This window comes from Chroicocephalus ridibundus, chromosome 1, assembly GCF_963924245.1.
Source record: "Chroicocephalus ridibundus chromosome 1, bChrRid1.1, whole genome shotgun sequence".
NCBI lineage: Eukaryota > Metazoa > Chordata > Aves > Charadriiformes > Laridae > Chroicocephalus > Chroicocephalus ridibundus.
In genome coordinates, this window is record NC_086284.1 from 178,745,900 (window position 1) to 178,767,996 (window position 22,097).

The 22,097-nt window shown below is 38.7% G+C and overlaps 1 protein-coding gene across 8 annotated transcripts in view; it reads left to right on the forward strand.

The window, feature by feature from the left end:
* The window catches only part of OSBPL8 (oxysterol binding protein like 8), a 95,707-nt gene extending 74,591 nt beyond the window's left edge, over positions 1–21,116 (forward strand). For all 8 annotated transcript variants that reach the window (XM_063322889.1, XM_063322890.1, XM_063322891.1 and 5 more), the window contains 16 exons: positions 2,206–2,290; positions 3,447–3,618; positions 6,910–7,144; positions 8,636–8,820; positions 9,584–9,665; positions 10,361–10,459; positions 10,891–10,987; positions 11,321–11,419; positions 12,888–12,985; positions 14,295–14,384; positions 14,970–15,106; positions 15,470–15,655; positions 18,176–18,263; positions 18,650–18,752; positions 19,358–19,463; positions 19,719–21,116. In XM_063322889.1, the coding sequence (XP_063178959.1) occupies positions 2,206–2,290; positions 3,447–3,618; positions 6,910–7,144; positions 8,636–8,820; positions 9,584–9,665; positions 10,361–10,459; positions 10,891–10,987; positions 11,321–11,419; positions 12,888–12,985; positions 14,295–14,384; positions 14,970–15,106; positions 15,470–15,655; positions 18,176–18,263; positions 18,650–18,752; positions 19,358–19,463; positions 19,719–19,854 (1,998 nt within the window). In that variant the 3' untranslated portion in view covers positions 19,855–21,116. The remainder of the gene's footprint in view (positions 1–2,205; positions 2,291–3,446; positions 3,619–6,909; positions 7,145–8,635; positions 8,821–9,583; positions 9,666–10,360; positions 10,460–10,890; positions 10,988–11,320; positions 11,420–12,887; positions 12,986–14,294; positions 14,385–14,969; positions 15,107–15,469; positions 15,656–18,175; positions 18,264–18,649; positions 18,753–19,357; positions 19,464–19,718) is intronic.
* Positions 21,117–22,097: the final 981 nt, after the last annotated feature.

Here is a 22,097-nt window from a genome sequence, read left to right on the forward strand (position 1 = left end):
AACCTACTTAAATGTTTGCTGCAAATTATTAATTCGGTTTTAGTCAACGTATTGTCAAAGCACCTAGGGGAGTATAGCTTTCTTGCATTAAAAAGAAAACCCCAAACCAAAACCACACCATCTCTAAATTATAGTTGTTTGGTAACTAGTGTACCCTGCATGCCCACAGTATAACCCTGAAGGGGAGATCTCATGGGCAGACATCTGCCCTTAGTCTGTGTCCTGTGACCCGAGAGTTTCGAGGACTTGAGACGGTTGGGGCCTTTGCACAGTGCCGGTGCACTCATGGTGCCACGGTCCCCAGCACCTCTCCACCCCTGCCTGGCGCTGCCCTGTGGCGCCGTGCTCTCCCCTCCGCAGGGGCCTGGTGAGAGTGATACCCCTTCCCTCCCTGCCTACCCTCGGGGTGAGGAGTGCTCGTGCATAGGATTGTCCCTTCTGGTTCTCCTCATCCACTAACTCCTGATCCCCGTGATGTCGCATCACCAAAGACTTTTTGTAGGTGCACCTTTCTGCTCGCTCGAAAGGAGGCTGAGGTTTGGAATCTTGTTTCTAACACCCACGTTGCTGTTACTCCATACTGACTATTTGGGAGTTTCTGAACATCATTTACACCAGCACTAGCTTGCCTGTATTGGTATTTCAGTGCTACCAAGACTCCTCGTTACCTGCCTCTCGCCCTCAAAAACATTCTGGCTGTTTCATTTGCTTGCTTCTAAAATATCTGCCTTTATCTGCTTTTGCTCAAAACTTCTGCTGGCTTTCCAATTCCCTCTTCTAAGCCTTGTACTGGCTTTTCATTAGGCTTCTCTGGGGGAAATCAGTTGAGGTCAAAATGTGTTAACTCATCAGTTAGGCAGGCTTAACCCAGCTTTCAACAATAGCTTCAAGTATGTTTAATACAGCCCTCTTTGCCTATCAGTTGTCTCAAAGTTACCATAAGTAAAGTTTTTTTGAGGGGTCTTTAAAATGGTTGCTCTAGCATTTTATTCCAAATTGAAGCTTGATAGAAATGGAAAGGTCTTTTGGATATTTTTTAATTTTTTTTTTTTTTTTAATTTGGAATGTGAAGAACTTCATAGTGAAAATTAAACTTTGGCATTTGACATCCTGCGTGTGTCTTTTGGTTGAGCATAATGTCATGGTGTCCTGCTGATACCCTTTATAGAGAGACTTAAGCATCTAAGTGTCTTTTATGGACCTGGGCATCATCTTGGGTTTTTTCTTATTTAAATGCCAAGCCTGCAGTTAGGCACCTAAACGTTTTGTGGAATTGACTACTGGGTAGGTAGAGAGGTGGAAGGGGAAGGAGGGAGGGAGAAAGGATGAGTGGGTTTCTATAGCAATACATAGTGTTTGGGTGGGAGGAGTTATTTCCATTTTATTTAAATATCGATTGACTCGTCTGTCTTCTGAAGACAGGCAAAAATCACGCAGTTCTGGAGTATAGGATACTGCTGAGACACCAAACACATTGGCATGTAAAACAAGCATGAAATGGATCAATGAAGAAGGCCTCCCATTTTCTGCAAGGGTTTGGCTTACCCTCGTGTCTCTCTGTGCTATGAACCGTAGCATCCTTGTAGGAATTGAGAGGAACCTTTGCTCTCATCAAGAACAAATGGGACTGGAGGGGGAAGAGCTGTACGAATGTGGGATCTTCTACCAGGCAGCATTTGTTGTAAATCAACTCTCCTAAGCCACCCCCACAGACATGTCCTTTGTTTTGCTTTCTTTCAATCTTATGTCTTTAGCTGAAATCCTGAGCTGAAGAGGAATAGCTTGCCCCTTGTGATCTCTTCACACCCATCTGCAGGAATCCCCAGACAGTGAGGGTGACTCCCTCGTGATGTTCCTTTTGATGCTTTTATCATCTTGCTATAATTAGCATCAGCAGAGCATTTCCATGTTACTATGCCAAATCTGATTTACACAAAAAAAAAAAAACACCACCAAAAATTATTTGAATCCCAAAGACCATTCTTTTTAATGTGGGGTCGAACTGGGAGCTGTATGTAGAATGAAGTCTTTGAAGAAGAAATCCAGTAAAAGAGGGCTGTCCATCTTTCCATTCATGTCTTCATTAGATGTTGCTGAGTGACAGTAAATAGCCCTGCGGTGTGTCAGCTTGTTATTACATTGAATTATAAACTGTAAAACTGAATTAAAATATCTGATGCTGTTGCTTGTTTTGTGTATTTCAAGGGTCCCAAAGGTGAAGCAGTTGGTTCTATAACTCAGCCGTTGCCCAGCAGTTATTTGATCATCCGAGCCGCTTCAGAATCAGATGGTAAATAGATCTTTCGGTGTTTTTCCACAGTGACAGCAATTAGTTTTTAGAAAGACATGGTTTCAGTTGTCTTTCTACGGTTGTTACAGCACTGTGTTTGCAGTTTAATCATTGTTAAGGTTCTCCCTTAGCTTAGTCCATTCAATTGTGTTGGTACTGGTAGTTTTTTATGGTTATTGAAGGAAAATTTTGACCTGAAGAAACTGTCATTGAACTCCTTGCAGTTGCCTCGTGTTGGCTGGCTACAGGAGGGGGAATGGGTTATTTCGGATACAACTATATTAATGTGTGTCTAAATACTCAAACTAGTGCCTTTCTAAAGTGCTAATGTGTATATACTTTCTTGCTAATGAAAGCATTTGTGTATTATGAAGTGCAGCAGTTGCACAGAGTTCTACTAGTAAAAATTCCCTCAAAATACAGTTTTGTAACACCCTTCATCAGCGGGAAGGGCGTGGTCATTATCAGCAACCATCTTCAAAGCTTACATGTTGAAACAAAATTTAAGACTGTTGTGTAACCTTTGTAGCAGCTGCTTTCTTTCTACTGGTTAATTAAGCATACCCCTGCAGACTTCAAAAATAGGGCTCCGTTTGCCTTCTATATTGAAAAATGGATTAGATACATGAAAATGAAGAAATAAGGAGCAGAAAGAACACACAAATTTGTTTAGTTACTTCTAGCCAAAAAACTATTTAGAATATCTGCTGGTTTATATTGAAATGGCATTTATATGCTGTCATAGCTCCTTTTCCACATTGTTATTGTATGAGCAAATTTTGCCAACGGATACAGTTACTTAGTCTTCAAAACTAGAGCAGGGCTGGAGGCAACTTTGGAGGAATTCAGCAGTCAGGGCCTGGATGAAACCATACTCGCATTAAGGAAGAAATGCTGGAATGTGCTCTAACAGAATTATGATTTACCTTGCTCGTCCTATCCTGAAGCATCCCTTGTGCCAGAGCTGAGTAGCTGTGAGTTGGTTTTATGTTCCCACCATATTATAAAATCCAGTGCATGTAACATGGAATGGCTCTGAAGTGTGTCTTCAAAAGAAATGTAAGCAGACCCAAAAGGATTGTGAAATTAGGAAGTGGAAATTTTATCATTCAGGTAAATCTTTGATTTTTTAGTCTAATAATAAATTTGTCTTTAGGCAGGTGTTGGATGGATGCTTTGGAGCTGGCACTGAAGTGTTCAAGTCTGCTTAAACGTACAATGATTAGAGAAGGTAAAGAACATGATTTGAACTCTTCAGCAGACAGTACTCATGTCTCTCTCTATGGTCTGCTTCGTGCTAACAACTTGCACAGTGGAGAAAACTTACCGTAAGTGAATTAATTACTAAACCTGATTGTCCTTTTGGTAGGACCTTCTAGTGATAACTTCTCCACAGGGAGAATCTCTTCCTAAGGCTGCAGTTCTTTTTTGCTCCTGAATTATCTTTATATGCCTTATTTGCACTGTGTTTTATATTGTATGTGGATAAAATGAAAAAATCTTTTTTCAAGCAAAGTGAGTACAGAGGGAAATTTAGCCCAGGGAGCTCAAAGTTGAGTATCGCATCAGTAAGTTCAAGTACTCAAATTGTTAAAGTTTTAAGGTTTTGTATCTTGAAGATGGTCTCTCTTGTTAGCCTCACCTGAAAATAAGTTCAGTACATGTGACAAAAGTTGGTAGATGTGAATATAAGTTGCATTCTTTGGTTAAAGAAATGAATAATCCTATTGCTATTTAAATGGTTTCAGCATGTCTCAGCTTTGAATCGTCAGATGGATGAATAATGATTCAGTTACCATATTATTATATAAAAGTTGAAAATATCTGGTATCACTCACCTGGTATCTAATGGCTGAGTGCCCTTGAGTAATTCCCTGTTTATTTCATTAAATACTTTCAGCCAGAATTTTAGGACTGTAAGATTTTGTGGAAATACATTATTAAACAAGCCTGGCAAATTAATGGAGTTTCAAACACTTCAATTGTGGTACCAAAGTGCATTAGAAAATATAAAAGATTTAGTCCTTTATTTGGAATAATTGGGTCTGAAGCTTGCGCTATGCACAGTTTATCTCAGTAATCTTCCACCAATTCAATATACTTTCAGGTGCATGTAAATTTACTTCAAATACTCCCTCCCACCCATGAAGGTTTAGCTGCCCATCTGCCTTTTCTGAGTGTGCAGGAATTCTGTACTGCTGTTGTATTTGAGACAGAGACCTGGACTGGGAGAAATGCAATTCTTTCTGGCATAGATAGTCTGAGAAAAGCACAGAAAAGGCAAATTATTGCCCCTGACCCAGATTCAAGGGCCTATCCGGATGACCAAGCAGGCTTAGCTACAGTTGTGCTCCTTCCATTATCTCATGGAAACAATAAAACTGCTGTGTACAATTCAGCTGGAGATCTGTACTCATGAATAGTAGTTTAATATCAGCAGCTGGCCCACAGCAATTAGCTACAACTGTTAAATCTAATTAAGACTAATGCTTTAATTAAGCAGATCTTTGGATATAGCATATTCTAAGAGTATTCAGTGTGTTTAACTATCTAAGCAACAAAACCTGCAGGCCTAGTTTTAATAGGGTTGGCAGGAGAGGGAGAAGAAAGGTGAAAACCATTTTAGCTTCAGCTGAGAGCTAGCTTTTTAAAGTATGTTAATAGCAAGAGGAGGTCCAAGGAAAACATTGGACTGATACTTGTTGAAGATGGTCACCTGAAAAATAGGGGTGAAGAACAAGGGGAGGCATACAATGCTCTTTTTTTTTTTTTTTTTTTTTACCTCAGTCTTTAATAATACTGGTTGACCTTGGGCTGTCTGGTCTTCTGAGTTGGAGGACCACAAGTGCGGAAACAGTGACTTTCCATTTGTGGACACTGAAACTGTAAGAGACCAGTTGTATCACCTGAATGGGGCCTGATGGGATTCATCCCAGAGTACTGAAGGAGCTAGTGGATGTTACAACAGGACCCCTCTTAGTCATCTACCAAAGGTCTTGGGAGTCTGGGGAGGTTTGCACAGACTGGAAGCTAGCCAACGTTATTCCAAGCTTACAAGAAGGGCATGAGGGAAGACCCAGGAGACTACAGACCTGTTAGTCTAACCTCAGTACCTGGAAAAATTATGGAGAAGATCATGCTTGTACTACTGAAAGACATTTAAAGAACAATGCAGTCATTGGGCACGGTCAACATGGGTTCACAAAGGGAAAGTCCTGTTTAACTAATTTGATATCTTTCTACAATAAGGTCACCCGCCTAGTGAATGAAGGGAAGGTGGTGGATGTAGTTTTTCTCGATTTTCAGTAGGATTTTTGATACTGTCCCTCACAGTATCCTTCCAGACAAGTTGTCCAGCTGTGAGATGAGCAGGTTCATGACATGCTGGGTGAAGAACTGGCTGAAGGGCAGGGCTCAAAGTGATGTAGTGAATGGGTCTACATCTGGCTGGCGACTGGTTGCCAGTGGTGTTCCTTGGGGCTCAGTTCTAGGGCCTGTTCTATTCAATATTTTTATCAATGATCTGGATACAGGAGTTGAACGCACCGTTAGCAAGTTGGCTGATGACACCAAACGGGAAGGTGCTCTTGACTCTCTCGAGGGGCAAGAGGCCTTGCAGAGGGATCTAGATAGATTGGAGCATTGGGCAATCATCAATAGCATGAAATTTTACAAGAACAAATGCCAGCTTCTGCACCTGGGGCAGAGCAACACCAGAAACAAGTATAAATTTGGGAGAGGAGTGGTTGGAGAGCAGCCCTGCAGAAAGGGGTCTGGGGGTGCTGGTTGACAGTAGACACAATATGAGGTGTGCCCTGGCAGCCAAGAGGGTAAAACACATCCTGGGATGCATCAAACACAGTATAAACAGCTGGTCAAAACAGGTGATTGTCCCGCTGTATTCAGCATTGGTGCGCCCTCACCTTGAGTACTGTGTGCAGTTCTGGGCCTCGCAATTTAAGAGGGATGTTAATGTCCTTGAATGTGTCCAGTGGAGAGCAACAAAGCTGGTGAAAGGGCTGGAAGGAATGTCCTATGAGGAGTGACTAAGGACTTTGGGCTTGTCTAGTTTGGAGAAAAAAGGAGGCTGAGGGGCGACCTCATTGCTCTCTACAGCTTCCTGAGGAGGGGAAGTGAGGAGGGAGGTGCTGATCTCTGCTCCCTGGGATGCAGGGATAGGACATGTGGGAATGGTTCAAAGCTGCACCAGGGGACGTTTAGACTGGACATTAGGAAGCATTTGTTTACCAAGAGTGTGGTCAAACACCGGAACAGGCTTCCTAGAGAGGTGGTCGATGCCCCAAGCCTGTCAGTGTTTGAGGCATTTGGACAATGCCCTTGATGACATAGTTTAACCGTTGGTCAGCCCTGAGGTGGTCAGGCAGTCGGACTAGTAGACCATTGTAGGTCCCTTCCAATAGAACTATTCTAAACTTGGTGCATTTGACAGTTCAGTGAGAAGAGTACATGCTGTATGTTTCCAGTGAAGCTAGTTTGATATTGCTGCCAGATCAGGCTTCATATTGGCAATTTTAGTGTGTATTTTATTAAGATCCTGGTTTGAAAACACAAAATTATTGCGTGAAGCTGAAGATTCATTTAGCCTTTATTTTTTGTAGGTTAAATGACAGTGAAATTGAAAGGCATCACTTTAAAGATCAAGATATGTACTCTGACAAATCTGATAAGGAAAATGACCATGACCACGAGGAATCTGATAATGATGGACTGGGGAAAAGCGAAGAAAGCGACAGCGACACATCGGAGCGACAAGATGATTCTTACATCGATCCGGAACCAATTGATATCAAGGAAACTACTTACTTAGAACAGAGTCATGAAGAACTTGGGGAGGTAAAAGTGCTGTTGATGTAGTGAGCAAGCAGCTTCTCCAAATAGAAAGCTGATATTTTAGAGGTCAGACTACACTTGAAAGCTGATATTTTAGGGGTCAGACTACACTTGAAAGCTGACATGCAGGATTGGCTTTTGTATTTTCAGCAATAATGGGTGGGAAAAGTTCTGTTCGCCCATGTTCTGCTCTGTTTTAACACTCTTGTGCTTGTGCTGTTTTGACAGAGGTAATGAGATTATCTGGAATACAGCTTAGACAGAAGGTGCTCAGTTTGAAAGGGCCACCTGCAGCAGAAGTTGACGATATCTACCTGTTCCTTTGTTGTTATTTCTATTTATTAACTTACTCCTGTTTTTTTCTTCAAGTAAAAATCTTCAAGTTGAAGATTTTAACGCAAGCTGGCACCTGTGTTTTTCTACTGCAGGAGAGGAGTTAAGCAGCCATGGGGTCTGCAGAACTCAGTGGAAGGCTTGCTGTGTTTCTAATGTCACCTTGCATTCTAATAGGATGCCCCAGAGCTGCCATTCCATTACTGCAGTTTGTCTTACATATCCACACAGGCAAATATGATAGGTATCTGTATGTTTTACTTGCTATAAAGATACCAAAAAAAAGTTAATAACAAAAATTGAGATGAGCTTTTTCACAGATCTCCCCTTTCTTCTCAGGTGCTAACTATGAGATTTTTTTTCTTACCTATGGGACATAAATACTTTGTGTTTTAGTGTTTTATTGCTTTCTAGTCTTGTTTCTAGAAGAAGCAGTAGTTTAGGAAAAGTTGAGGAGTTTGACAATAAATTCTTAAGTATGCATTTTAGAACTGTTTCTGGAAAGAGGGATGTTTTTCCTACAACCTTTGCTTTTCATTTCAGAAACTGTAAGGAAGAATATCTCTCCTGTCCTTGGACAGAGAGGAGCATATTGGAGTGTGGCTGCTGGTTTTGTTCACTTACCCCTGAGTAGTGAATTTTAGGTTCCTTAGGTTTTCTTCAAGGAAAACCTAAGGAAAAGCTAGCTTTCCTTTCTTTAATGAAAACCACTGATGCTGTTGACACCACAAGGCACTGGGAAGTATAAATGTGGCAGCTTTCGTGGTGGGGAAAAGTTGGTAGAATGAACAGCCTTTTGCTGTGTAAGTCCTGCACATGATAACACAGGGTGATATACTTGATGCCTAGCAAAGGACTAAGGGAGGATTTTTTAACAACATTCTACCTCAAATTTTTCTGTTTTAGGGCTGATGAAAACAAATGCGGTTTTTAATGCTGAATAGCGTATCTATCGTGCTTCATTAAAGATGTATCATAAGTGTATCTAGAGAAAGTTGATTTTTCTCCCATAGCATCTCCCCATCTTCAGCATCTCTGAGTTGTTCATTTCAAGTATCCATTTTCCATTCTCATTGCATCCTTAGAATGTGTTGACCGTCTTCTGGAGGATTATTTTCTTTCTCCTTTCTGTAAGCAGTTGTGTCTTTTTTTCCATCCTAGGCAGGGGAGGCTGCTCAGACAGAAGTAGTGTCAGAAGAAAACAAAAGTCTAATTTGGACACTGCTGAAGCAAGTCCGTCCAGGAATGGACTTGTCCAAGGTTGTACTGCCTACGTTTATATTGGAACCTCGTTCTTTCCTGGACAAGCTGTCTGATTACTACTACCATGCAGACTTTCTGTCCGAGTGAGTCAATCCTATCTCTGGTTTTCATTCTTTTCATTTTTTAAACTAAAACAGGTAATAGCGTATGCTGAAACATTTGATCTGGGGTACTTAAACAACATCGTAGGCTGCTTAAAGTTTGAACGTTTGTCTGACAATGTATCAGTCATCAGATATCCTTGTTTTCTGAAAGCTAACTGCCTGAGATCTCATACGGTACATCTTGAAGTCTGGCCTCTCTTAGTAATAGCAGTTGTGTTGCAGAAGTTTCTGGTTTAGCATTTGGAAACTGATTAGAAGACTTCTAAGAATTAGGGTTTTTTTCTCTAGGAGACATACTTAAAATGGTAAACCAGTACCAGTTAACCTTTTTAATACAGGGCTAAGTTCCATTCAAATTTGTAGTTGCCTGTTCAAATGTAGCTAGTAAATTAAAGACTAAATTGAAATACTGTTCAACAATAAGTTCTGTGCGTGAGTAGGCCGGTTCTCTAAAGTAGTACCTTTTATAAATGGAAGAACTTCAGTGGGGGTGGAACAGGATTCCATGTTATAAAGAAAAGACTCAATTACAGAAATACCATTTCTGATTTTTTGTTTGATTTAAATTTTCAGACAATTATTTTCAAACTTTGATGCAATCAGGCTGACAGTTTTACAGTACTGCAAATGACAAAACCTTTGCTTTAGTCAAGTCCTAGATATAAGATAGATTGCAACAATTGATAGTGTGTTATAACTGAAACGATATTGATATTTGATCTGTGTTCTGTTTGTTTCGTAGAGCTGCTCTTGAAGAAAATGCTTACAACCGCATGAAAAAAGTAGTGAAGTGGTACTTGTCAGGTTTCTACAAAAAGCCAAAGGTGTCCTCTCATGTGTTATTTTTGTCTTTACTTTAGTCGTTGTGTCTAGTTTGAAGGTTTAGGGATTTGCTGCAGTAAGTTTCTGTTTTTAAAGTATATTGGTTTGCAATTTTTAAAAGCAAGGTTAAGTTTTCATTATTTATGCAACTATATTGTGGACCTTTTTGGTCCCTGGCCATGCTTGAAATAGACTGTAGTCAATGGGGTGTTTTTCCCTTGGAGTAGAAGTTGAGCTAAACATTTTGTGATAAAGTTGAGCCAGTCCTATGTTCACTGTTCCTCAGTGATAATATGCTGCAGTTGGAGGAGTAATATTTCCGCTACTTCATTTAGCTTTACACTAAATATTCTTTATAGTCATGTTGGTGGAAAACAGTAATGAAAGAAGTGCTTACTACCTAACTTCAGACAAAAGATCTCTAATAATTCTCCTACAAAAATTCTTATGTTCTGTTTGTCCTTATGTGTAGCCTGAGATAGTTTAGCAGATACACTAAATCTATGCTGGTTTCCTTAGAATGAAGAGCAGAGTAACTTAGGATAATATTCAAATGATGAAATCAAGTACAATGTGCTTCAGCATATATATTATTATGATTTTGTGTGTGCGTGTGTCTTCTCTTCAGTCACAGACTGATATTTTGTAAGTTCTGTAGCTGCATTGTATAGTTACTCTCTGTTCTGTTTCTGTTTAGGGACTAAAAAAGCCGTACAATCCTATACTTGGTGAGACTTTCCGCTGCATGTGGATTCATCCAAGGACGAATAGCAAGACTTTTTACATTGCGGAACAGGTAGCTGCAATAACCGGCACAAATATTTTGAAGAAAAATAAATGTATCGCATTTTTGTGCTAGACATATGATGTGGCAGTTTCAGAAAATGTATTTAAATGTAGGACTAGTATCCTAAAAGCTCTCCTGAGGAGCACAGGTTCTTTTACAGATATCTCTCTTAGTGTGTCTTCCTAGAAAGACAGAGAGAAAGGTGTTTCCAGCATTTCTGTTTCCTCTTTCTCCAGTAAAAGTCAGGTGCTAATTTTCTTAACTCTTGAAATTTAGTAAAAATGTTTGCTTGAACTTTATCTTTAAAGATTATAGTCACATTTCACATATATTAACTCTATTCTGTTATGTGCAGCTTGAATTTTGTATTCTGCCATTATTAGCTCAAGGTTTATACTATGTTGCATATTCTTTTCTTTTTTTTTTTTTTTTTTTAACAGGTATCTCATCATCCTCCAATATCTGCCTTCTATGTTAGCAATCGCAAGGATGGTTTTTGCCTTAGTGGTAGCATTCTGGCCAAATCCAAATTTTATGGTAAATAATGTTTTTTTTCTGTTGTACTTTTATTGAAGAGTGTAAAATCAGTGCAAATGAGCTGTTTTTATGGATGAAGAAGGCTGTTAAGAGAAGTGCATTTGATCATTGTATTATCCTTTCCTTACATAGGTTTTGCTACTGGTCTTCAGAATTCTAATTTCTATTTTGGGAGTTTTTTAATTTTTAATTGGTATTGTAGTGGCTTCACTAGGCAGGATAGATTGCAATGCTAAATATACTGCTTTTCGTAATTTTATTGCTCAGTTATTAGGAAGTGTTGACTGTTGTCTTGCAGGGTCAGAAATGTGATTTTCTGTCTTTGAATTTCAGGGAATTCGTTATCTGCCATACTGGATGGAGAAGGACGGCTGACATTCCTAAATAGGGGAGAAGATTATGTAATGACAATGCCATATGCTCATTGTAAAGGTAGTGGGGTTTTTTCATTCTCTAGATGGCAAAGTTAGGAGAACAGTTTATTACTCTAAGTAGTTCATCATTCTAAATAGTATTCTGTGTTGGATTCGAGCTTGTCATCTGAGAAGAGTGTTCTGAACATTGGTAGTATTGGTGGCTCTAGGCTTCCACATATTTTATCATGAGAAAAATACATCTGTTGTTTAAGCAAGGATTTATTTTTTGGCACAGAAAAAATATTTTTTTCATAAATAGCGAGAGCATATATATAGCGATCTGTTATTACATGACAGTAATTTACTGTCTGAGTTGCTTTTTTTAAAGAACAGTTTTCAGCTAGCTTTTCCAATATTTTCCTCTTGTAAACATAAAAGGAAATTAGTATCTACACCTTACTGTGTCATTTGAGTGTAAATCGTGAGCATTTGTCTTTAACTTCACTATGGGAAACCAGTCAGTAGTTTGTAAATCTTTCTGGAAGGTCAGTAGTTGTACAAAATACATTGCAGAGTTGCTGTTTTTTAAACTGTTACCTATTCAAGTATATCTACCTATATATTCTCTGACAGAATTCTCTTTCAGAAGCCTTATAGTCAGCAACTATAATATTTTATTTATTTGAGATATATGAATATGAATTATCAGAATTAGGTAATTTGGCATTAGTTTGGTAGGCTCTTCTCTTTCCATTGTTCATGGATGTTTTTAATATTCTCTTAGATATTTTTTTGTATATAAAACTTAATTAAAAAGCTCATAACATACATACATTGCAGTCAAACAGGAAGAAGGAGAACTAGTGTGACTAATACAGCTGATAGAGAGGGAGAAAGGTAGAAGAATATGCAGGGAAGAGAATGTGCGTGGTGAAAAGAACATATTTGCACATGCATCCACTGTATGTAAAATATATTCAATGTTTCAAACGCTGGATTGTGGGGGGAGGAAGTAATCAGTAATTAGTAATACAGTAATCATGGGAAAGAAAGCGTACTCAGCATTGTCAACTTTGTACTTCCAAAAGTCTTTAGAGGGGGAATCAGTGTTGTGTTATATTCGTTGTCCATGATTGTCTTCACCTGTGGTCTGACTGTACATACTGCTGCTGTTCAAGTGAAGTTTTTCTTTGCTGTCTTTGTCCTAGAGTTATTTTCCTGCCTTAACCTCAAAAGCTGCCCTCCTCCAATCATCTCCAATAAGACTAAACATCACCCTTGCTAGAGCCAGCAGCGTACACTGACAAAGATGTCTTAATAAACCGTTTTTCCTGCTTATTTGTAATTCACCTAGATCTTTTTGTTTCTGTTTGTGTTATCTTATTTGGCAGAAAGATCATGGTTATCATTAGGAAAGGTCATCTGAAAAGGTGATTTTTCTTCTGGCACAAACTTGTTTACTCTAGGAAATGTGCCCAAAGAACGCAGGTTTTTTGTCTTGTTCAGTTATAAACATTCATTATAGCTGTTTTTTTGACTTGCAGGAATTCTTTATGGCACAATGACCTTAGAGCTTGGGGGAACAGTTAACATCACCTGTGAGAAAACTGGCTACAGTGCAACAATTGAATTCAAACTCAAGGTTAGTAAATGCTGTAAGTGGGCATAAGAAGGAGAATGAGCATAATGATAATTAAAAAAAATAAATTAGGTCACTCCTGAGATATGATCTGATTTAATATGGAATTTTTTTTTTTTGGAAACTGAGGAATTTTCACTTTAACTGCTACATTTCCAGCTGTGTGTATCTAGCAAATAGTGATTATTATTTTTTTTTTTTAAAAGGAATTATATTGTCATCTCTTTCTTAATATATTCTTCTGGGTCCAAATGTTTTGACCAAAAGTTACAGTGCTGTCTTCATCTCTGATGATAACAGATAGAAACATATGGCTAGTTGTATGAATCTTACAAACAGCTCGAGTGGGGAAAAGGCAACAAGTCTGTCTTATCTCCAGCAGTGGCACCAGTGTGTGTCCAGGAAAGTGTAAGAACAGGGGAAGTGTTTAATGATCTGATTAGTGGTTTGGGTATTTTGTGTATTGTTGTTAATATACCTTGGTGATTTTTAATTCTCTAAAAATGTTCAGGGAGTTTTTAAACTCCTGGAGAGCCCTTGGAGGACAACTCAGACCCAGGTTCCCCTCTTCCATCTTGCATAAAATTTAAGTTGCTCATGACACCTCAAATAAACACTATGCAAAGGCTTTGGCTAACATTTACATCAGCCTAATGCCCAGTGCATTAGTTTACATGGACTGTTTTTGGTACCTCGCCACTCAAAAGCTAACCAAAGGTTTCTAAACTACTTATAGGTGGCTTGCACTTCTGAAAAATACGTTTGCCATCTTTGAGGCAGAAACTGATTTTAAGCTGAACAGATAGTTGTTAAGAAGTGTGCATGTGGAGAGGGAAACTGTATTCAGTTGAAATATATAAGTTAAGAGGCTGTGTTAATTAATGTTTTGCCTCGTCAGCTCATAGGATACATGTGCAGACTATCAAAAAGGCTGAAGAAAATCCCTGGCAATCATTTTTGTTATTACTTCTGCACAAGTTAATCTCTAGTAACAAATGGACCTTGGCAAAGTGGTGAAATTAGTGTAGCAAATGCCTATTTCCTCCAAGATATCATTGAGTCACTGTTTTCTGTTTCCACATTTCTTAGACAATGCTTTTGCTCAGCAGATCTTTTAAGAAAATACAGCATGAGAGAACTGTGGTTTTCGACTTGTTTTAGGGATTAAATAGGCAGAAGTGGTAATATTATAAGCCATCGGGGCTGTTTACATTGCATTTCATAAATGCACTTTTTTCCTTAACACTAAACATAAATGCAAAAATAATTTGCTATCAAAATAAACATGAAAGCATTTCTTTTTGTTTCGCAGCCTTTTTTGGGTAACAATGACAGTGTTAACCAAATATCAGGGAAAATTAAGCTTGGCAAAGAAGTTCTGGCTATTTTGGAGGGTCACTGGGTAAGTAGTGAGGGGTGGTATTTTATAAATTCTGGCTGATAGTTGAGACAGGTGAAAATAGCACTTAGTTACAAAAAAAAGACTCGAGTTTAAAGAAAAAGAATTGATGAGGTACCACTTTTATAGGAAGTATCTCTTTATAGTTAGTTCTCAAGAAAGTATAGAATCAACATAGATATTACTTGCAACTCTTAAAAGGTGGAGAAGTTGTGTATGTTTGAGTAGTTCATGAAGAAAATACATTTCAGCTTGCGAAATGTTTTTACTATATGTGTTAGTGCTATAAAGAATTGTTATGGCACCAGCATGAAATGTTTAAACTTGTTTCAGTTCTGGTAAGATGACACTGGCACCACTGTTCTTTGGCAGTGGCAATGGTTCCATTGCATCTCTGTTCCAAGTTAGAACTAGCACTGAGTGCAGAAATTGGATTTTAAAGTTAGCATGTCTAATTATTCTTAACTACACGCATCCAAAGGAAAATAAATCCTTTTTACAAAAAGTGTGCTTATTCCCCCTTTTTGTGTTATTTTGGCACTCTTTGAGATTATTACAGTTAAGGTAACTGAATTATATATGTTACAGGACAGTGAAGTTACTATTAGTGACAAGAAGACAGATGTTTCAGAGACATTCTGGAACCCGACATCTGATATCAAGCAGCGTAGATTACCTAGATACACAGTGAAGTTTGAAGAGCAAGATGACTTTGAGTCAGAGAAGTAAGTTCACTTTGAACCATGTATAATTATTTTGACAAAATAAAACTCATCATCTTCTCCAAATTATGAGCAAATTTTATGGTTTGAACATTGAACAAATTAGGAACAAAATACAGTTTCTTTCCTTTTCATGTTTGCTGATACTGACCTGTAAAACAAGAAAGCAACACTGTTAAATACAAAGTTGTTATTTACAAACCTTACAATCATGGAGGTTCTTGATGGAAATGTAGAAAAAACATGTATAACAACATGGTCGTAGTCTGTTAGAGGCTGATCCCTTTACTTAGCCTATAATTAAGGAAATGTTGGCAATTATTTCTGTCAACCAGATTGTAATTCTCTTTATTGCTTGCTTGTCAGGCTTTGGCAACAAGTGACAAGAGCAATAAATAATAAAGACCAAACAGAAGCTACTCAAGAGAAGTACGTTCTAGAAGAAGCTCAGAGAAAGAGTGCCAAAGAGAGGAAACTGAAGGGTGAAGAGTGGACGTGCAAGCTGTTTGATCAGGATTCAGTCACAGGAGAATGGCACTACAAATATGCCGAGTGAGTCCTGGAGTGCTTGTAACAAAAACTGTTTGTTCAATGCCTGGTAGCGTCACTGAGCCTCTTGCTGTGGTTTCAGGAGCAAAAGAACTCAGATACGTAGCTGAATTCAAACTCATGAAATGTGCAACACTACCTGATATTCCTATTCACGTGCTTTAATTAATATGCATAATTTTTTAGCTGCACTTGGTAGGCTTTTCACCAAAGAGAGAATGTTATATATTGTATTGAAAAGGCAGTGATTGCTAACGCAGGAAACCATGTTTCATGTGACCATTTTGGGCTTTTTCTTTTTTATGGTTATGCGCCTCGACAAATTTGTGCTATGTTCTAGAGTTTCTTGGGCATGGCACTTTGGGATGCATTATGCTCCTTTTTTCCACCCCCAGACTGACCAAAGCAGCTACACAGATTTTCTCAGATTGGAGAATATGGTACATATGGGTGTACCAACTGGAAATCAGAAAAGCCTCTGATTAATTGAACTGAGATATTTAATTTGTTATATTTTAAATAACTCTGAGAGTAACAGGTTTACAGCAGTGGTTAATGCTGGGACCAGGTAGCTCAGCTCAGCTGTCAAATTACGCCCTGCGCACATGAGTGTCTGAAGCTCTTTGTGTGATGATCTGTGTCAGCAGATGAAGCTGCAGCTGCCTCTCCAGCTGCTGGGATGCCTTCTTTGTTCTCACCAACTCTTGCAAGAGTCAGCTTGGAGCTGAGCCCTTTGCTAGTGATGGTTTTCAAAGGACACCCACGTTCTCCTGATTCTTTTACGATACTCAACATGCTTCCATATTGCAAGGACTGTAAAAATAAAATATCCAAAGATTATATACTGTGAGTTAAGTAATTCTGAAGCCATTGATGCTGGAAGTGTATTCCCGTGGCTAAACCTGGCAACGCTTCACCGTTCTGTATAGGAATGGCAATACTGGGGCAGTGGCCTAAGTGTATGCGTAAGGATGAGTACAAGAATGCTGAGTACTCTTCATGTCTCCAGCAAATTTGCAGCTTGGAGGTTTCCTGGAACGAAGCAGGGATTCCTCTGTATTTAGCAACTCTCAACAGATTTCTTTCCCATGTATTTCCTTGGTTTCCTCTTAAGTCTGTGCAGACTTTTACCACTCAAAACATCCTGCAGCAGGGAATTCCCCACCTAGACTAAATGCTCTGTGAAACACCCTCTCTTGGTTTAAATCTTCTAGTGCTGTTGCAAACTCTTCCTGTTGGAAGAATTGTGAATAGTCCAGCTGACTTGACTGCCCATACGGTTGAACCCTGTGTAAAACCATCAGGAAAAGTGCGGCACTTTAAATCTGTTAGACTATCCCCTGCAGCTTTAAGACCTATCTTGTTAATCTGCATTATTTCTTGTCTCCTTGGAGCCTTGTTGGTTCAAGGATGTGCCATGGAAATCTTACTATGTGTTAGAAAGCAGTCTGTGCTGTCAGCAGTCCCTGGAAGAAACTTCTGTCTCCTTTTACGCATGTAATGCCGGCTCACCACCTGGTCCATGTAGAGAGCAGTCTTTTACACTTACTGTGAAAGACGTGTTTAGTGAGCCGTGGCATTTGTTAGGGTATATGGATTACGGATTTAGGCCTCTGGATTACAGATACAAAAGACCTTTGGGAGAGCAATGCCTTATTCTTACCCAGTTACCTTAGATGACATTTAATTCAAGTCAGGTTAAGCCAAGATGTAAATGCAGGTCTGTGTTCACAACATGTGAAACAGCTACAAACATTTTAAAAGGCGTACAGGAGGAGATGAAAGGAAATCCATGCTTAATCTACTCTCACTAAAGCGATCTTCATGCAGCTGACTTGCAGTTTCTGTCCTGAAAAGGCTGAAATCGGTGGGGATGTTGGTCTTTGCCTTTAGCTGCCGCTTATTCTCCAGTGAGCTGTGTCTTTTGCGTGATTTTTTTTTTTTTAAATTCTATATCAACCTGTACTTGGAAAAGCACTCTTAAAAAATCATAACAAGCAAACCGTGCATAGCTCATTAGTGCCTCTTGAAACCAGTCTTGATTACCATCAGCCACTTTGGGATGAAAGCAGATTTGAGGTGACTGCTTCTTAACCTCTCCTTTCTAGGCATCTTTCAAAAGGAAAAAAAAAAAAGGCAGTCCAAAATAATAATAATTTACAAAATCACCTAATTTCCCTCTAGTTCTAAAATAATAACTGTACACTAAGCAGAAAACTTCTCCATGTTTGACAAATACATATCACTAGCCAGATAAATTCATAATGATATTGTCGGTTAATACAATAGCTTGTACTTTTATCAGCTGGCTGAGGGTTTGCAATGTGAAGTTTATTTTTTGACTCTCTTGGCCTTTTGGGGTAGGACTGGGCCATAGGTGGAATATAGGATCGCCCATTTCATGTCTGACTTCTGTATAAGGAGAGAGCACTTTAGCCTGTTCATACCAAATAGTTTCTGAGCAGGAAAATATTTCTTATTTAAATTGCTGTGGTATTAATCAATTATATATACTTTGTCTAGTACCAGACCATGGGACCCTTTGAATGATATGATCCAATTTGAAAAAGATGGCACCATCCAAACAAAAGTTCGACACCGGACACCAATGGTATGTTCCAGTTCTGTTCGCAGGTGCAGAAGGATCCAGAGACTTGTATAAACGTCATCAAAGCTTTGGGAGTGATAGGAAATACGATTGTTATCCTACAGAAATGTTGTTTACCCCATCCATAGTCCTTCACTTCTGTGTTGCATCCGAAGTGGTAGAGATGACTTGATTGGATAGGAATATAAAATATGCAAACTTGAACTCAACAGTTTAATGTGTGTTTTCCCTTAAACGGGAAGACGCACAAACTTCAGACTGCTTATACATCAAAAATTTTTAACTTGGACTTCTATTAGATATTGTGCTTTTAACTATTACTATTGGAATGTGCTGCTTTCCTACAGTTCTGATAATCTGGAAATAATACGTAAATTTATCAATTGTAGGTTAGCGTTCCAAAAATCAAACGAAAGCCAGCCAGTCAGAAGAAAGGAGAGTGTGGTTTCTCATCCCCGGAGCCTGACAACCAGGATTCCTCTGGGAGTGAAGGTAGGAAAAGATACATTTGCATACAGAAATAATAAATTTCTTTGACAGTGAAATATTGTTCTGTAGTCACACATGCTCTGCCTTATCTCGATGTTTGTATTGTGAAATAATGCATGCTTTTGATCACAGTTCTATTCAATGTGAAGCACGTTCTGGAAAAACAAAAAGAGCAGAATGGCTCATGGTGCAAAAGGTCCAATTATGGTTCATAATTGCAAACTTTCCTGACCTTTTAAACATCAGTATGTAGTGTAGGTAGGCTTAAGTGCTGCACATATTTACTATCTGGGTAAAAAAAATCATGTTTGTAAACTCTGCCTTAAAACAAGGTGAATTGTTTTAATTTGTAGATCAGTATGTTGCTAGAAGGCAGATTTTTGTTGCTTGCAGATTATACAACACAGTGAGTGTTTTAAGATACTTCAAGCACTTGTTGTCTTTCTGTACTACAGGTGACTCTGAAATAAAGCTTTGGTTTTCAGTAGAAGCTCAGTTAGAAAACTTTCTCTTCATTTTTGCGCCTGGTTTAGTTTGTCGTTAGTACTTTGTTCCTTTTTCGATGTAGTCACGTCTGTGAATTACATCTGGATTTTGTATCTTTCTAGCGCAACTCCTGAAGCATAATACAAGAATAAGGAAAAAAGGGACAGACCTTGGTGAGCTGCAGAGTGCCATTGAATCCATAAAGGAAACACAAGAAGACATTAAGAGGTAGTACTAAATAAAATGCTTTAAAATGGTTTAGAGAGTACTAATTTTCTAGCTTTTTTTTCCTTGGAGGCTGGTATGTATCTCTCTGCATTAGAGCCTTGATGTCTTTAAACTACCCTTCTTCCCAAATGTTGATTGCTCATTGATGTTTCATAATTTTCCTCAAAAACTGTCTTTTGTAGGGAACACTAATATACTAGAAAATGCCACATTGTCTAAATTGTAATTTACAGGATGTTATTTTCTATCTTACAGGGACATTATGGCTCTACGAAATAGAGTCACTTCTAATTCGCCACCCGTGGACTACCATTTCTTGCAGTTTAAGCACTATGTCTTCATTTTACTCGTGGTTCTGCTACAGCTTATCATTAATTTCTTGTTCAAATAGGAAGTGTGAACAAGGGCCTTTCTGAACTGGAACGATCAAACTGTTACTGGGGACCATGTTTTAGGTTGGACTTTAAATGATGCAATATTATCTAAAAGAGCCCTGTAGCAACAACTCACAGAACTTTGCCTCAGCATCCATGGTTCAGAATCATACTCCCGTCTACCCAGTTGAAGTAAGAATTGTGTAAGTGCCAGTACACTCTTGCTCCTGGTGTGTGCCTCTGTCTCGCAGACATTCGACATCAGCCTTGTGTTTTATATTGCGTCACATGCTGTACTGGTGAATCTGCACCACAGAATAGATGAAGTTAATTCAGAGGTCAGACCCTGTAGGTAGAATGTGATTCCTATTATGGTAGAATGATAAACTTTGTTACATTTATACTTACCGTTTTTGTAACAAAGGAACTTTTGAAGCAGCCAACAGTTTTTGTAAATGGTGTTGGGTGTTTGGAAGTAAACTTTTGTTTAAGGTCAAATACATTATTATACAAAGATCATGAGTGTTAGGAACTGGCAAGTAAAAAGCTGGAGTCCTTGGGAATTCTGCAGTGTAATGTCCTTGATTTGTTTCAGAAGTATGAGTTTTTATCCTGAATTACTGAATTACTTGTAAGCCAGCTGTTTTATTTTTATAGTTTTAAAACTTCAGATTCTTCATAAAAACATTCCTGCATCTACTGTACAGAGAACATTTTTAACAGGACAGCACAGGGGAAGATACTGTCTTGGTCAGCTCTCTCTTGTGAATTGCAAATGTTAAGGATTTACAGTATCTTTGTAAGTCTTGATAAATCTACAGCTTTGAATTTACATTGGTGTATGGCCAGGTCACAGTAAGCAGACAGACTGCTGATGCCAGGACTCTTTTCTTATTTTTGAAACAAACCGTGAAGATGCAAATGTGTGCTTAGCTTGTAGCTTGAGTTGAACCTCTCAAAAGGCAGATGACGTAGAACAGAATTCGGGCACCGACATGAGTTCACTTGCAAATGAAAACACGTGTGTTTTACAAGGGGAAAGTCTTCAGAAATTGTGGGATGGCTAACACCACACACATCAAAACAAATGAGAGTGAAACCCTAAGTCTCTGTTAAACTCCACCTTACTGCAGTATATACTACCTAACACAACACATGGATGCTCCTATTCATTGAGCTGTAGCCATACCAATTAATGTGAAGCTTAAGTTTCAATTTAATACCAGGGTTTCTAACCTTCTTATTTGAAGAAATATATGCATGTATGGAACTTGTAAAATTCCAGGAAAAAAAAAAAATGTAGTGCCAGTGTTTAGCTGGTGAATTTCTTATGTCAGTCAGGTGTCCAAGTCACAAAGGGGCTGTAGTATCGTAAAGGTACCCTCAGTAACCCAGGGGAGACAACAGGAGGATGAGCAGCACAGTGCAAAGGGCAGCCAAGTTTGTTTTCTGAAGATCCTCTCAGAAATCAAATCCATCCCAGGCAGTGGGATACCTCAAAGGTCACTTTGGACTTTTTGCCATGGCCCAGTTGTCCCTCTGCCCCGGCAGCCTCCCTGACTCACCAGGTGATCAACCTTTCTGTTCTACATCAGTCTCACCCAGTGTTTAGTGAAATTACTATTTACTTGTTGTTTGTCAGTCTAGTTCATATATTCCTGTGGCTGACATCTTCACACACCTCTCCTTCTCTTTTACCTTTCCTCTTATTTGGGCCTCAGCTAGGTAAAAGTTTATTGCTTAAGCAGTCAACTTCAGCTTATTTCTTAGAGCTTCGCATTAGCATAGTTTGGTCTTGAATCATTTTCTGGAATGTGGTACCTTAACCAGAGTGATCTTGTATGCGTTGGCAAGACCAAACTTGTTTGGACTTCTATTATATCTACAGCTGATGAGGTAAAATATAGAGAGTCCCTCACTGTAAAAAAAAGAGGAAAGAAAAAAAAAAAGTCCCTGACTTAAGTCTCTAAACAGAAACTGAAGTTGTTAGCCGTGTATAAAATAGCATAAAGAAAGCAGAATATAATACCATTAATTTAATGTTCTCAGCCTGGAATTTGGCTGTTTGTTATCACATTCGGATGTCAAAGCTTCACCTGTCTTAAGATCCATTACAAGCCTTTAAGCATACTCTGTGCATGGGAGTAAAGAGGAAATGAGTGAGAATTTGGGCAATAACTTCAATTCCAAAAATAATACTCTGCTAAATTTGTGGTGCTGAAACTTGACTGATCGTTACAAGCTTTTGTCTCCCTTGTAA